Source organism: Bombina bombina, chromosome 6 (genome assembly GCF_027579735.1).
Source record: "Bombina bombina isolate aBomBom1 chromosome 6, aBomBom1.pri, whole genome shotgun sequence".
Lineage (NCBI taxonomy): Eukaryota > Metazoa > Chordata > Amphibia > Anura > Bombinatoridae > Bombina > Bombina bombina.
The window spans coordinates 796,163,274-796,178,791 of record NC_069504.1 but is presented as its reverse complement, the minus strand read 5'-3'; the positions used below and the strand labels follow the sequence as shown (position 1 = coordinate 796,178,791).

At 42.4% G+C, this 15,518-nt stretch overlaps 1 protein-coding gene across 1 annotated transcript in view; it reads left to right on the top strand.

Moving 5' to 3' along the window:
- LOC128663672 (zinc metalloproteinase-disintegrin-like batroxstatin-1) overlaps positions 1 to 15,518 on the top strand; it is a gene marked incomplete in the record, with an annotated part of 230,860 nt that overhangs the window by 61,520 nt on the left and 153,822 nt on the right. The window contains 2 exon segments of the mRNA XM_053718114.1: positions 1,489 to 1,565; positions 5,693 to 5,870. Of these exon segments, the coding sequence (XP_053574089.1) occupies positions 1,489 to 1,565; positions 5,693 to 5,870 (255 nt within the window).

Genomic DNA, 15,518 nt, shown 5'->3' with positions numbered 1-15,518 from the left:
ATTTTAGTTTATAAATGAATTAGATTAATTTAATATAAATTTAGTTAGGGTTAGATAGAGTTAATATAGTTAATATAAATACTATAGTAACTATATTAACTATATTAACCCTAATATAATTAGGGTTAATATAGTTAATATATATAATGTAATACCTATATTAACTATAATATACTTAGGGTTAATATAGATAATATAGCTGGCGGCGGGGTAGGTAGATTAAATTAGGGGTTAATCATTTTAATAGAGATGGCGGCGGTGTAAGGGGCTTACATTAGGGGTTAATAATTTTAATATAGATGGCGGCGGTGTTAGGGGCTCACTTTAGGGGGTTATAGATATAATATAGCTGGCGGCGGGGTACGGGAGCGGCGGTTTAGGGGTTAATAGCTTTTTTATTGTTAGGATAGTGAAGGGGGATAGCGGATAGAGGGTTAGACGTGTCGGGCTTTGTTAGGGAGGCGTGTTAGACTTGTCGGGCTATGTTAGGGAGGCGTGTTAGACAGTGCGGGTGTTTTAGACTTTAGTCAGGTTTTATAGGCGCCGGCAGTTTCTAACGTGGCGCAAGTCACTGGCGACACCAGAAATTTGTACTTGCGCAGATTTCTGGACATCGCTGGTTTGTCAGACTTACGGCACGTTAGCATCTGACGGCGACTTATATAGGATAGCTCGAGTTGCGAGCTGAAACTGCGGGCGACGCCTGTTCCCTCGCTTGCGCCGCAAACTGCGATCTATATCGGATCGCGCCCCATGAAAGAAAAAATATGGGTTTCATGCCCCTTTAAATACTGGTGCAGGGGTCACTCACAGCATATGTGCGTATGCTGTTGCACAACAGTAATACCTTTACCTAGAAGCATTTTTGCTAATAGAAGTATATTGCAAAAATGCTTCTATTTAAAATTTTAATGCTCTCATGTACATTTTTTTTACTTTCCCTTTAAGCAGTGTAAACATTTTTAACATATAATGTAACAATCCCACATTTATGTACGCATTGAAGTATTTAATGCTGCCATGTTGTAGCCTTAGGTCTTAAGACCGCTGTTCCTTAACTCGTCTGCCACCTCTGAGGCGGCGGACAGCAATTATCTCTATCGGATACGATCGGGATGATTGACACCCCCTGCTAGCGGATGATTGGTCGCAAATTTGCAGGGGGCGGCATTGCCCAAGCATTTCACATGAAATGCTTGTGCAATGATAAATGCTGATCATATACGCCCGCATATTAATAAATCTGACCCTAATTGTACAAGAGCAGGGCTTGTCAGTCATCCGGTTTTAATACCACTGCTTCTTGACATGTGGTTACAGACTTCCATTAATATTGCATGAGTCCGCAGCTTGATAAATGGAGCTCATAGGGACGCTAAAGAACACTACAAATATAGAAATCTTGTATTGCAGAGGTGGCAAAGGGACAGTGGTACTACAAAAAGAAGGATCCTGTATATAATTTAAGTATCTGTTTGTCTTTCACAGGATCATTGCTATTATCAGGGGCAGGTGAAGAACGACAGTGACTCAATGGTCAGCCTTAGTACTTGCAAAGGGTTAAGGTAAGATAAAAAAAACTCCCAGACCTGGATTTTCATGTAATAACTAATACATATTATTTCTATGAAAAAGTTAACATTTATTTTCCATCCCTCCCTTTGCTCAATCTCTCTGTCCTCTGTTTTAATTAAATGTTATTGCCACTAATAGCACAGATTACCCACAATGTTATTCTAAAATTTAGCATTTGTTTTCTGTTCCTAGTCAATGTTTATAAATATCTGCTGCTCAATCTGATGATTTTGCTAATAAAAAAATGACTATAGATATTATAAAGGGCATTTTCTTTTTTTGTTTCATCTAAAAGAGGACATTTAAAAAAATGTATTAAAGTAGTTTTTCTTTTTTTTTTCTATGGTTATGGGGCATTTCACTGCCCACCAATGGAATTGTGGGTGTTTTCCGTATCAGCCAGGAAGCACATATCATATGTACCATTTGTGTGCATTTCATGTCAATTTTAAAATCTATTTAAGAACCTATAACTTTAATTTGTTTATGCCCAAAAATATTTTAGCATCATGTTTGAGTATGTATTTTTTTGTACCATTCACCATGGAACTCTATGAGTGCTGGTCGAGAGTAGGAAACAGTTTCACAGCGATTGGAAAACAGCACACCTTTGTCTTTGTGATGGGGCACGGAATACAGAACTTGCCAGGTTCCCTTATCCAATCTAGAACATATGAATTCCAGCCTCCACATTCTGCATAAAAAAAAACTTTATTCTTTCCATATATGGTCCAGAACAAACAATACTGTATTGTTTGTCCAGGACCATATGTGGAAAGAATAAAGGTTTTTATGCAGAATTTGGAGTCTGGAATTCATGTGTTCGAGAATAGGAAACAGCCAGTGAACCATTAGGCAGTCGCACAATCCCACCAACCAAGTGGTGGAGAGGTTAAAAGGGATACTAAACTAAACATTTTTATTTCATGATTCAGATAATGCATGCAATTTTAAGCAACTTTCTAACGCCTAGATTTAGAGTTCTGCGTTAGCTGTCAAAACCAGCTTTAGAGGCTCCTAACGCTGGTTTTGGGCTACCGCTGGTATTTAGAGTCGTGTAGGTAAGGGTCTAACGCTCACTTTCCAGCCGCGACTTTTCCATACCGCAGATCCCCCTACGCCATTTGCATATCCTATCTTTTCAATGGGATCTTTCTAACGCTGGTATTTAAAGTCTTGGCTGAAGTGAGCGACAAAACTCCAGCCGCAGAAAAAAGCCAGGAGTTAAGAGCTTTCTGGGCTAACGCCGGTTCATAGAGCTCTTAACTACTGTACTCTAAAGTACACTAACACCCATAAACTACCTATGTACCCCTAAACCGAGGTCCCCCCACATCGCCGCCACTCTATTAAATTTTTTTAACCCCTAATCTGCAGACCGCACACCGCCGCCACCTATGTTATCCTTATGTACCCCTAATCTGCTGCCCCTAACACCGCCGACCCCTATATTATATTTATTAACCCCTAATCTGCCGCCCCCAACGTCGCCACCACCTACCTACAATTATTAACCCCTAATCTGCTGACTGGACCTCACCGCTACTATAATAAATGTATTAACCCCTAATCCGCCTCACTCCCGCCTCAATAACCCTATAATATAGGGGTCGGCGGTGTTAGGGGCAGCAGATTAGGGGTACATAGGTATAATGTAGGTTGCGGCGGTGTACGGAGCGGCAGATTAGGGGTTAAAAAAAATATGCAGGTGTCAGCGAAAGCGGGGGCGGCAGATTAGGGGTTAATAAGTGTAAGGTTAGGGGTGTTTAGACTCGGGGTTCATGTTAGGGTGTTAGGTGCAGACTTAGAAACTGTTTCCCCATAGGAAACAATGGGGCTGCGTTAGGAGCTGAACGCTGCTTTTTTGCAGGTGTTAGGTTTTTTTTCAGCTCAAACTGCCCCATTGTTTCCTATGGGGGAATCGTGCACGAGCACGTTTTTGAAGCTGGCTGCGTCCGTAAGCACCGCTGGTATTGAGAGTTGCAGTGGCGGTAAATTATGCTCTACGCTCCTTTTTTGGAGCCTAACGCAGCCCTTCTGTGAACTCTAAATACCAGCGGTATTTAAAAGGTGCGGGGGGAAAAAAACCAGCGTTAGCTACACGGGTCGTTACCGACAAAACTCTAAATCTAGCCGTAATTTACTCCTACTATTAATTTTTCTTTGTTCTCTTGCTATCTTTATTTTAAAAGCAGGAATTTAAAGCTTAGGAGCCAGCCCATTTTAGGTTCAGCACCATGTATAGCACTTGCTTATCGGTGGCTACATTCTGCAAACCATTAAGCAAGCACAACCCAGGTTCTGAACCAAAAATGGGCGGGCCCTAATGCTTTACATTCCTGCTTTTTAAATAAAGATAGCAAGAGAACAAAGAAAAATTGATAAATTAGAAAGTTGCTCTATCTGAACCATTAAAGAAAAAAATTGGCTTTAGGTTCCCTTTAAGAGGCAACAGTCCTCAGTCCCTTTTGGGAGAAAGATATAGATATGTCCGTCTCTAAAGAGCAATGGAATAAGATCTTTCTATTTACCAAAAAAAATCTGCTTCTGTATTAGAAAAAAAAAGTAAACTTTTGATGAGATGGTATCTCACACCATCCTGTCTGCATTCCATTATTCCTTACATTTTGGAAACGTGTTGGAAAGAGTTTGGGGAGGAGGTTACCCTTTGTCACATCTGGTGAGATTTTGAGGTTATTAAGCCCTAATGGACCCAAATAGTTAACCTTATGGAATCCTTCCTGGTATGTTTCATCTTCCCCACTTCTTATCCATTTACAATACCCCCACAATAACATAACTTATCCCTTTATATTTACATTTTATGAAACAGTTTCCAATGTACTTCTTTCTTCTATTTTCTTAGATCTCTTATTATTCTTTGTTGAAGAGGTATCCAAATAGGTAGCGTTCATATGTCTCGAGCACTACGTTACAGGAAATAGTGCTGCCATCTAGTGCTCTTGCTAATGTATAACGTTGTTGGAAAACTGCTGCGTTTTAGTGCTGCAGACACGTATACTCTCCTGAATTTACCTTCATGCTTATCAACAAAGGATTACAAAAGAACAAAGAACATTTGATAATAGAAGTAAATTAGACATTTGTTTAAAATGTTATGTTCTATCTGAATCATGAAAGAGAAATATTGGGTTTTATGTTCCTTTAACTAAGCCCTGTTTAAAATAATGATAAACTGCACCAAACCTCTTGTTCCTCTCCACGGGAAACAAACAACTTGCCCTTCTATTGCGTATAGGAAATGTATAGTCACTTATATGTTCCAACTCAAGAAGCTTTATTGTGTTAAATGAAATATTTTAGTATATATAGAGTTTTATTGTATAGTCTGTGTTTCTTGAGGTCATGTAGGGGTTGGGATGTGGGCGTCCTCGTCTGGTACACGCCTTCATCATATCCTCATGACTGTATTCATTTCATTATCATAGTATATCCTATTTCTTGCCTGGTTTATTGACATTCCTTCCTCTACTTGTGAAAATACTACTTTATATGAGCGATTATAGATTATATACAACTCGTGTTTATTTTGTTTATTGTTATTATTCTATTCTATTCTTTTTTCAGTTTTTTTTCCCCTTGCATTATTGTTGCTCTGTTATACGCACTCATCACCCATTTTTTTATGAGATTGTTTATATATTGCTGTTTGTTAAAAACCAATACAGCATCTTTACACTAAAAACAAAACAACAGTCTTAATATTGCTGTTACACCACAAGTGCTTCAAACCTGCATGCACAGTTTAGTAAAAGAAGCTCAAAAGCTAATGTTATATAATTCTTTCAACTAAATTTACTGAACTAAGACATTGACTTCTATAAACTATTTCATCTCTCTGTACATCTCCATGTCAGAAATATTTTTTATTTTGACTTTAGTGTCCATTTAAAAAATGAGCTAATTTTTACCAGGTGATGCCCCCATCCATAAGGTCCCTAGGAAAACATTGTTAACATAAATGGACTTTTCTCTCTTTACTGGTAACATTTTTTCCCTCTGACTGGCAAATTTTAGACTTATTTTTTCAACCCTGATGATGAACCTTTACAAATTTTGTATACAAAAGGTAATAACTACGTTTTTATTTTTGTAGCGGATTGATCCAGACGAGAGGGCGTAGGTTCCTGATTGAACCGCTGAACCTGGACGATAATGAGAAGCACGCTGTGTTTGAGGCCCCGCAGGAGACACCCAGAACCTGTGGTGTGACAAATACCTCATATACAGAGGGCAAATTTACAAAAACATCTCGATCCAGCAGTAATTTTGAGGTGAGACAGACAAAGCACTAAATAAAGTTTGTAGGCTGTAATCTCCATTGTTTAGTTGTACACCTGCCTCCCATATGAATTAAAAAGGGAGTAAACTTTCTGTCATGCATATAATAAAAATATATGATATTATTATTAGTTATTTTTATTTTTTTAGTTGAGGTTGAGTTTAAGCTCTTTATGTATACAACAGGCTGATTGTTCACTGGCTTATAAGCAGAAGTCTCACTGATTTACTGGTGGACCGTGATACACCGCACAGCCATAAAAATATAAATCTATATTTCTCTTGTTAAGTGTATTCAGTCCACGGATCATCCATTACTTATGGGATATATTCCCTTCCCAACAGGAAGTTGCAAGAGGATCACCCAAAGCAGAGCTGCTATATAGCTCCTCCCCTCCACGTCATATCCAGTCATTCTCTTGCAACTCTCAACATAGTAGGAAGGTGTGAGAGGAGTGTGGAGTTTTTATACTTAATTATTTCTTCAATCAAGGTTTTATCTTACAGCCCCTTGCATGCATTGCGCCTGTCACTGCTGCTGCGGCATTCTGGTTTGAGTCTCTGGAAGAGGCCATTCGCACAGCTCCATTGGATGAGATTATGGACAAGCTTAAAGCACTTAAGCTAGCTAACGCATTTGTTTCTGATGCCGTTGTACATTTAACCAAACTAACGGCTAAGAACTCCGGATTCGCCATCCAGGCGCGCAGAGCGCTATGGCTTAAATCCTGGTCAGCTGACGTGACTTCTAAATCTAAATTGCTTATTATTCCTTTCAAAGGGCAGACCTTGTTCGGGCCCGGCTTGAAAGAAATTATTGCTGACATTACTGGAGGTAAGGGTCATACTCTTCCTCAGGACAGGGCCAAATCAAAGGCCAAACAGTCTAATTTTCGTGCCTTTCGTAACTTCAAGGCAGGAGCAGCATCAACTTCCTCCGCTCCAAAACAGGAAGGAACTGTTGCTCGTTACAGACAGGGCTGGAAAGCTAACCAGTCCTGGAACAAGGGCAAGCAGGCCAGAAAACCTACTTCTGCCCCTAAGACAGCATGAAGAGAGGGCCCCCTATCCGGAAACGGATCTAGTGGGGGGCAGACTTTCTCTCTTCGCCCAGGCTTGGGCAAGAGATGTCCAGGATCCCTTGGCGTTGGAGATCATATCTCAGGGATATCTTCTGGACTTCAAAGCTTCTCCTCCACAAGGGAGATTTCATCTTTCAAGGTTATCAGCAAACCAAATAAAGAAAGAGGCATTTCTAAGCTGTGTACAAGACCTCTTAGTAATGGGGGTGATCCACCCAGTTCCGCGGACGGAACAAGGGCAAGGTTTTTACTCAAATCTGTTTGTGGTTCCCAAGAAAGAGGGAACCTTCAGACCAATCTTGGACCTAAAAATCTTAAACAAATTCCTAAGAGTTCCATCATTCAAAATGGAAACTATTCGAACCATCCTACCCATGATCCAAGAGGGTCAATACATGACCACAGTGGACTTAAAGGATGCCTACCTTCACATACCGATTCACAAAGATCATTATCGGTACCTAAGATTTGCCTTTCTAGACAGGCATTACCAGTTTGTAGCTCTTCCCTTCGGGTTAGCTACGGCCCCGAGAATTTTTACAAAGGTTCTGGGCTCACTTCTGGCGGTGCTAAGACTGCGAGGCATAGCGGTGGCTCCGTACCTAGACGACATTCTGATACAAGCGTCAAGTTTTCAAATTGCCAAGTCTCATACAGCGATAGTTCTGGCATTTCTGAGGTCGCATGGGTGGAAGGTGAACGTGGAAAAGAGTTCTCTATTACCACTCACAAGAGTTCCCTTCCTGGGGACTCTTATAGATTCTATAGAGATGAAGATTTACCTGACGGAGTCCAGGTTATCAAAGCTTCTGAATGCTTGCCGTGTCCTTCATTCCATTCCATGCCCGTCAGTAGCTCAGTGCATGGAAGTAATCGGCTTAATGGTAGCGGCAATGGACATAGTACCATTTGCGCGCCTGCATCTCAGACTACTGCAATTATGCATGCTAAGTCAGTGGAATGGGGATTACTCAGATTTGTCCCCTCTACTAAATCTGGATCAAGAGGCCAGAGATTCTCTTCTCTGGTGGCTTTCTCGGGTCCATCTGTCCAAGGGGATGACCTTTCGCAGGCCAGATTGGACGATTGTAACAACAGATGCCAGCCTTCTAGGTTGGGGCGCAGTCAGTCTGGAACTTCCTGAAGGCTCAGGGATTATGGACTCAGGAGGAGAAACTCCTCCCAATAAATATTCTGGAGTTGAGATCAATATTCAATGCTCTTCTAGCATGGCCTCAGTTAGCAACACTGAGGTTCATCAGATTTCAGTCGGACAACATCACGACTGTGGCTTACATCAACCATCAAGGGGGATCCAGGAGTTCCCTAGTGATGTTAGAAGTCTCAAGGATAATTCGCTGGGCAGAGTCTCACTCTTGCCACCTGTCAGCGATCTACATCCCAGGCGTGGAGAACTGGGAGGCGGACTTTCTAAGTCGCCAAACTTTTCATCCGGGGGAGTGGAAACTTCATCCGGAGGTCTTCGCTCAACTGATTCATCGTTGGGGCAAACCAGAACTGGATCTCATGGCGTCTCGGCAGAACGCCAAGCTTCCTTGTTACGGATCCAGGTCCAGGGACCCGGGAGCGCCGCTGATAGATGCTCTGGCAGCCCCTTGGGTTTTCAACATGGCTTATGTGTTTCCACCATTTCCGCTGCTACCTCGACTGATTGCCAAGATCAAACAGGAGAGAGCATCGGTGATTCTGATAGCGCCTGCGTGGCCACGCAGGACCTGGTATGCAGACCTAGTGGACATGTCGTCCTGTCCACCATGGTCTCTGCCTCTGAGGCAGGACCTTCTAATACAAGGTCCTTTCAACCATCCAAATCTAATTTCTCTGAGGCTGACTGCATGGAGATTGAACGCTTGATCCTATCAAAGCGTGGCTTCTCGGAGTCGGTTATTGATACCTTAATACAGGCACGGAAGCCTGTTACCAGAAAAATTTACCATAAGATATGGCGTAAATATTTATATTGGTGCGAATCGAAGAGTTACTCATGGAGTAAGGTTAGGATTCCTAGGATATTGTCCTTTCTACAAGAGGGTTTAGAAAAGGGCTTATCTGCTAGTTCGTTAAAGGGACAGATTTCTGCTCTGTCTATTCTCTTACACAAACGTCTGGCAGAAGTTCCAGACGTCCAGGCTTTTTGTCAGGCTTTGGCTAGGATTAAGCCTGTGTTTAAGACTGTTGCTCCTCCATGGAGCTTAAACTTGGTTCTTAAAGTTCTTCAAGGGGTTCCGTTTGAACCCCTTCATTCCATTGATATTAAGCTTTTATCTTGGAAAGTTCTGTTTTTGATGGCTATTTCCTCGGCTCGAAGAGTCTCTGAGTTATCTGCCTTACATTGTGATTCTCCTTATCTGATTTTCCATTCAGACAAGGTAGTTCTGTGTACTAAACCTGGGTTTTTACCTAAGGTAGTTTCTAACAGGAATATCAATCAGGAGATTGTTGTTCCATCATTATGTCCTAATCCTTCTTCAAAGAAGGAACGACTTTTGCATAATCTGGACGTAGTCCGTGCCCTGAAGTTCTATTTACAGGCAACTAAAGATTTTCGTCAAACTTCTTCCCTGTTTGTCGTGTACTCTGGACAGAGGAGAGGTCAAAAAGCTTCAGCAACCTCTCTCTCCTTTTGGCTTTGTAGCATAATACGTTTAGCCTATGAGACTGCTGGACAGCAGCCCCCTGAAAGAATTACAGCTCATTCCACTAGAGCTGTGGCTTTTACCTGGGCCTTTAAGAATGAGGCCTCTGTTGAACAGATTTGCAAGGCTGCAACTTGGTCTTCGCTTCACACTTTTTCAAAATTTTACAAATTTGACACTTTTGCTTCTTCGGAGGCTGTTTTTGGGAGAAAGGTTCTACAGGCAGTGGTTCCTTCCGTTTAAAGTTCCTGCCTTGTCCCTCCCATCATCCGTGTACTTTAGCTTTGGTATTGGTATCCCATAAGTAATGGATGATCCGTGGACTGAATACACTTAACAAGAGAAAACATAATTTATGCTTACCTGATAAATTTATTTCTCTTGTAGTGTATTCAGTCCACGGCCCGCCCTGTCTTTTTTAAGGCAGATCTAAATTTTAATTAAAACTCCAGTCACCACTGCTCCCTATGGTTTCTCCTTTCTTGTCTTGTTTCGGTCGAATGACTGGATATGACGTGGAGGGGAGGAGCTATATAGCAGCTCTGCTTTGGGTGATCCTCTTGCAACTTCCTGTTGGGAAGGGAATATATCCCATAAGTAATGGATGATCCGTGGACTGAATACACTACAAGAGAAATAAATTTATCAGGTAAGCATAAATTATGTTATTTTCTTATTAAAGGGACACCTGTATTTTTTCATTCTATAACTTTTAATGACAGAAATATTACTGATATACATTAAAGGAATAGTCTAGTCAAAATTAAACGTTCATGATTCAGATAGAGCAGGCAATTTTAAGCTACTTTCTAATTTACTCCTATTATCATTTCTCCAACATTGGTGTGTCCGGTCCACGGCGTCATCCTTACTTGTGGGAATATCTCTTACCCAACAGGAAATGGCAAAGAGTCCCAGCAAAGCTGGCCATATAGTCCCTCCTAGGCTCCGCCCACCCCAGTCATTCTCTTTGCCGTTGCACAGGCAACATCTCCACGGAGATGGTTAAGAGTATGTGGTGTTTAGTTGTAGTTTTTTTATTCTACTATCAAGAGTTTGTTATTTTAAAATAGTGCTGGTATGTACTATTTACTCTGAAACAGAAAAAGATGAAGAATTCTGTTTGTGAGAGGAAGATGATTTTAGCAGACAGTAACTAAAATCCTTTGCTGTTTCCACATAGGACTGTTGAGATGAAGTAACTTCAGTTGGGGGAAACAGTTAGCAGACTTTTCTGCTTAAGGTATGACTAGCCATATTTCTAACAAGACTGTGTAATGCTGGAAGGCTGTCTTTTCCCCTCATGGGGACCGGTAAGCCATTTTCTTAGTCTCATGCAGAATAAAGGGCTTAATATGGGCTATAAAACTGGTAGACACTTTTATGGGCAAAATCGATTGCTTTATTTGGGCATTTTATACATGTTTATGCTGGTTTTTCACACTTATAAACTTGGGGAACATTTTTTAACGTCAGGCACTATGTTAGACACCTTTTCCAGTCAGGAAGGGCCTTCCCAGTTGTAGGCTGAGCCTCATTTTCGCGCCATTACTGCGCAGTTGTTTTTGAGCAAGACATGCAGATGCATGTGTGAGGACCTGAAGATAGTTGGAAAAGTTCCTAGAAGGCGTCATTTGGTATCGTATTCCCCTCTGGGCTTGGCAAAGTCGCAGCAAAGGCTGTAGCTGGGACTGTAGAGGGGTTAAAACTGTAACCGGCTCATTCCTTCATATTTTTTCACATATTCAGTAATAAAGTGTGCTCTGTTTAAAATTTAAAGAGACAGTAACGGTTTTGTTTTAAAACGGTTTTTGTGTTTTACTGACAAGTTTAAGCCTGTTTAACATGTCTGTGCCTTCAGATAAGCTATGTTCTATATGTATGAAAGTCAATGTGTCTCCCCCTTCTAAATTATGTGATAATTGTGCCAAAACGTCCAAACAAAGTAAGGACAGTACTGTCACAGATAATGAAGTTGCCCAAGATGATTCATCAGATGAAGGGAGTAGACATGGTTCTACATCATCTCCTTCTGTGTCTACACCAGTTTTGCCCACGCAGGAGACCCCTAGTACTTCTAGCGCGCCAATGCTTATTACCATGCAACAATTGACGGCTGTAATGGATAACTCCATAGCAAATATTTTATCCAAAATGCCTGCATATCAGAGAAAGCGCGATTGCTCTGTTTTAAACACTGAAGAGCAGGGAGGCGCTGATGATAATTGTTCTGTCATACCCTCACACCAATCTGAAGGGGCCATGAGGGAGGTTTTGTCAGATGGGGAAATTTCAGATTCAGGAAAAATTTCCCAACAGGCTGAACCTGATGTTGTGACATTTAAATTTAAATTATAACATCTCCGCGCACTGCTTAAGGAGGTGTTATCTACTCTGGATGATTGTGACAACCTGGTCATTCCAGAAAAATTATGCAAGATGGACAAGTTCCTAGAGGTTCCGGTGCACCCCGACGCTTTTCCTATACCCAAGCGGGTGGCGGACATAGTGAATAAGGAATGGGAGAAGCCTGGCATACCTTTTGTTCCCCCTCCTATATTTAAAAAATTATTTCCTATGGTCGACCCCAGAAAGGACTTATGGCAGACAGTCCCTAAGGTCGAGGGGGCAGTTTCTACTCTAAACAAGCGCACTACTATTCCTATCGAGGATAATTGTGCTTTCAAAGATCCTATGGATAAAAAATTGGAGGGTTTGCTTAAAAAGATTTTTGTACAGCAAGGTTACCTTCTTCAACCCATTTCGTGCATTGTTCCTGTCACTACAGCAGCGTGGTTCTGGTTCCAGGAACTAGAAAAGTCGCTCAGTAGAGAGACTCCATATGAGGAGGTTATGGACAGAGTTCACGCACTTAAGTTGGCTAACTCTTTATTTTAGATGCCGCTTTGCAAATAGCTAGATTAGCGGCGAAAAATTCAGGGTTTGCAATTGTGGCGCGCAGAGCGCTTTGGCTAAAGTCTTGGTCAGCGGATGTATCATCCAAGACAAAATTGCTTAATATCCCCTTCAAGGGTAAAACTCTCTTTGGGCCAGAATTGAAAGAGATTATCTCAGACATCACTGGGGGAAAGGGCCACGCCCTCCCACAAGATAGGCCTTTCAAAGCCAAGAATAAGTCTAATTTTCGTTCCTTTCGTAATTTCAGGAACGGACCGGGCTCTAATTCTGCATCCTCTAAGCAAGAGGGTAATACCTCACAGACCAAACCAGCCTGGAAACCGATGCAAGGCTGGAACAAGGGTAAGCAGGCCAAGAAGCCTGCCGCTGCTAACAAAACAGCATGAAGGAGTAGCCCCCGATCCGGGACCGGATCTAGTGGGGGGCAGACTCTCTCTCTTTGCTCAGGCTTGGGCAAGAGATGTTCAGGATCCCTGGACGCTAGAAATAGTTTCTCAGGGTTATCTTCTGGAATTCAAGGAACTACCCCCAAGGGGAAGGTTCCACATGTCTCACTTATCCTCAAACCAAATAAAGAGACAGGCATTCTTACATTGTGTAGAAGACCTGTTAAAGATGGGAGTGATACACCCAGTTCCAACGGCGGAACAAGGAATGAGATTTTACTCAAATCTGTTTGTAGTTCCCAAAAAAGAGGGAACTTTCAGACCAATCCTGGATTTAAAGATCCTAAACAAATTTCTCAGAGTACCATCGTTCAAGATGGAAACCATTCGAACGATTCTACCCACAATTCAGGAAGGTCAATTTATGACTACCGTGGATCTAAAGGATGCGTATCTACATATCCCTATCCACAAAGAACATCATCAGTTCCTAAGGTTCGCCTTTCTGGACAAACATTACCAGTTTGTGGCCCTCCCATTCGGGTTAGCCACTGCTCCAAGGATTTTCACAAAGGTACTCGGATCCCTTCTAGCGGTTCTAAGACCAAGGGGCATTGCAGTAGAACCGTACTTGGACGACATTCTAATACAAGCGTCGTCTCTTTCAAAGGCAAAGGCTCACTCAGACATCGTTCTGGCCTTTCTCAGATCTCACGGATGGAAGGTGAACATAGAAAAAAGTTCCCTGTCTCCGTCGACAAGAGTTCCCTTCTTGGGAACAATAATAGATTCCTTAGAAATGAGGATTTTCTTGACAGAAGTCAGAAAGTCAAAACTTCTAAAACAAGGAATGGGATTTTACTCAAATCTGTTTGTAGTTCCCAAAAAAGAGGGAACTTTCAGACCAATCCTGGATTTAAAGATCCTAAACAAATTTCTCAGAGTACCATCGTTCAAGATGGAAACCATTCGAACGATTCTACCCACAATCCAGGAAGGTCAATTTATGACTACCGTGGATCTAAAGGATGCGTATCTACATATCCCTATCCACAAAGAACATCATCAGTTCCTAAGGTTCGCCTTTCTGGACAAACATTACCAGTTTGTGGCCCTCCCATTCGGGTTAGCCACTGCTCCAAGGATTTTCACAAAGGTACTCGGATCCCTTCTAGCGGTTCTAAGACCAAGGGGCATTGCAGTAGTACCGTACTTGGACGACATTCTAATACAAGCGTCGTCTCTTTCAAAGGCAAAGGCTCACTCAGACATCGTTCTGGCCTTTCTCAGATCTCACGGATGGAAGGTGAACATAGAAAAAAGTTCCCTGTCTCTGTCGACAAGAGTTCCCTTCTTGGGAACAATAATAGATTCCTTAGAAATGAGGATTTTCTTGACAGAAGTCAGAAAGTCAAAACTTCTAAACGCTTGTCAAGTTCTTCATTCTATTCCTCGTCCTTCCGTAGCTCAGTGCATGGAAGTAGTAGGATTGATGGTTGCAGCAATGGACATAGTTCCTTTTGCGCGAATTCATCTAAGACCATTACAACTGTGCATGCTGAAACAGTGGAATGGGGACTATACAGACTTGTCTCCAGTGATTCAAGTAGATCAGAAGACCAGAGACTCACTCCGTTGGTGGCTAACCCAGGATCACCTGTCCCAGGGAATGAGCTTCCGCAGTCCAGAGTGGGTCATCGTCACGACCGACGCCAGCCTAGTGGGCTGGGGCGCGGTCTGGGAATCCCTGAAAGCTCAGGGACTATGGTCTCGGGAAGAGTCTCTTCTCCCGATAAACATTCTGGAACTAAGAGCGATATTCAATGCTCTCAGGGCTTGGCCTCAGCTAGCAAAGGCCAGATTCATAAGATTCCAATCAGACAACATGACGACTGTTGCGTATATCAATCATCAGGGGGGAACAAGGAGTTCCCTGGCGATGAAAGAAGTGACCAAAATAATACAATGGGCGGAGAATCACTCCTGCCACCTATCTGCGATCCACATTCCAGGTGTGGAAAACTGGGAAGCGGATTATTTGAGTCGTCAGACATTCCATCCGGGGGAGTGGGAACTCCACCCGGAGATCTTTGCCCAGTTGACGCAACTATGGGGCATTCCAGATATGGATCTGATGGCGTCTCGTCAGAACTTCAAGGTTCCTTGCTACGGGTCCAGATCCAGGGATCCCAAGGCGACTCTAGTGGATGCCCTAGTAGCGCCTTGGACCTTCAACCTAGCTTATGTGTTTCCACCGTTTCCTCTCATTCCCAGGCTGGTAGCCAGGATCAAACAGGAGAGGGCCTCGGTGATCTTGATAGCTCCTGCGTGGCCACGCAGGACTTGGTATGCAGACCTGGGGAATATGTCATCGGTTCCACCATGGAAGCTACCTTTGAGACAGGACCTTCTTGTTCAGGGTCCATTCGAACATCCAAATCTGATCTCCCTCCAGCTGACGGCTTGGAGATTGAACGCTTGATTCTATCAAAGCGTGGGTTTTCAGATTCTGTGATAGATACTCTGGTTCAAGCCAGAAAACCGGTAACTAGAAAGATTTACCATAAAATATGGAAAAGATATATCTGCTGGTGTGA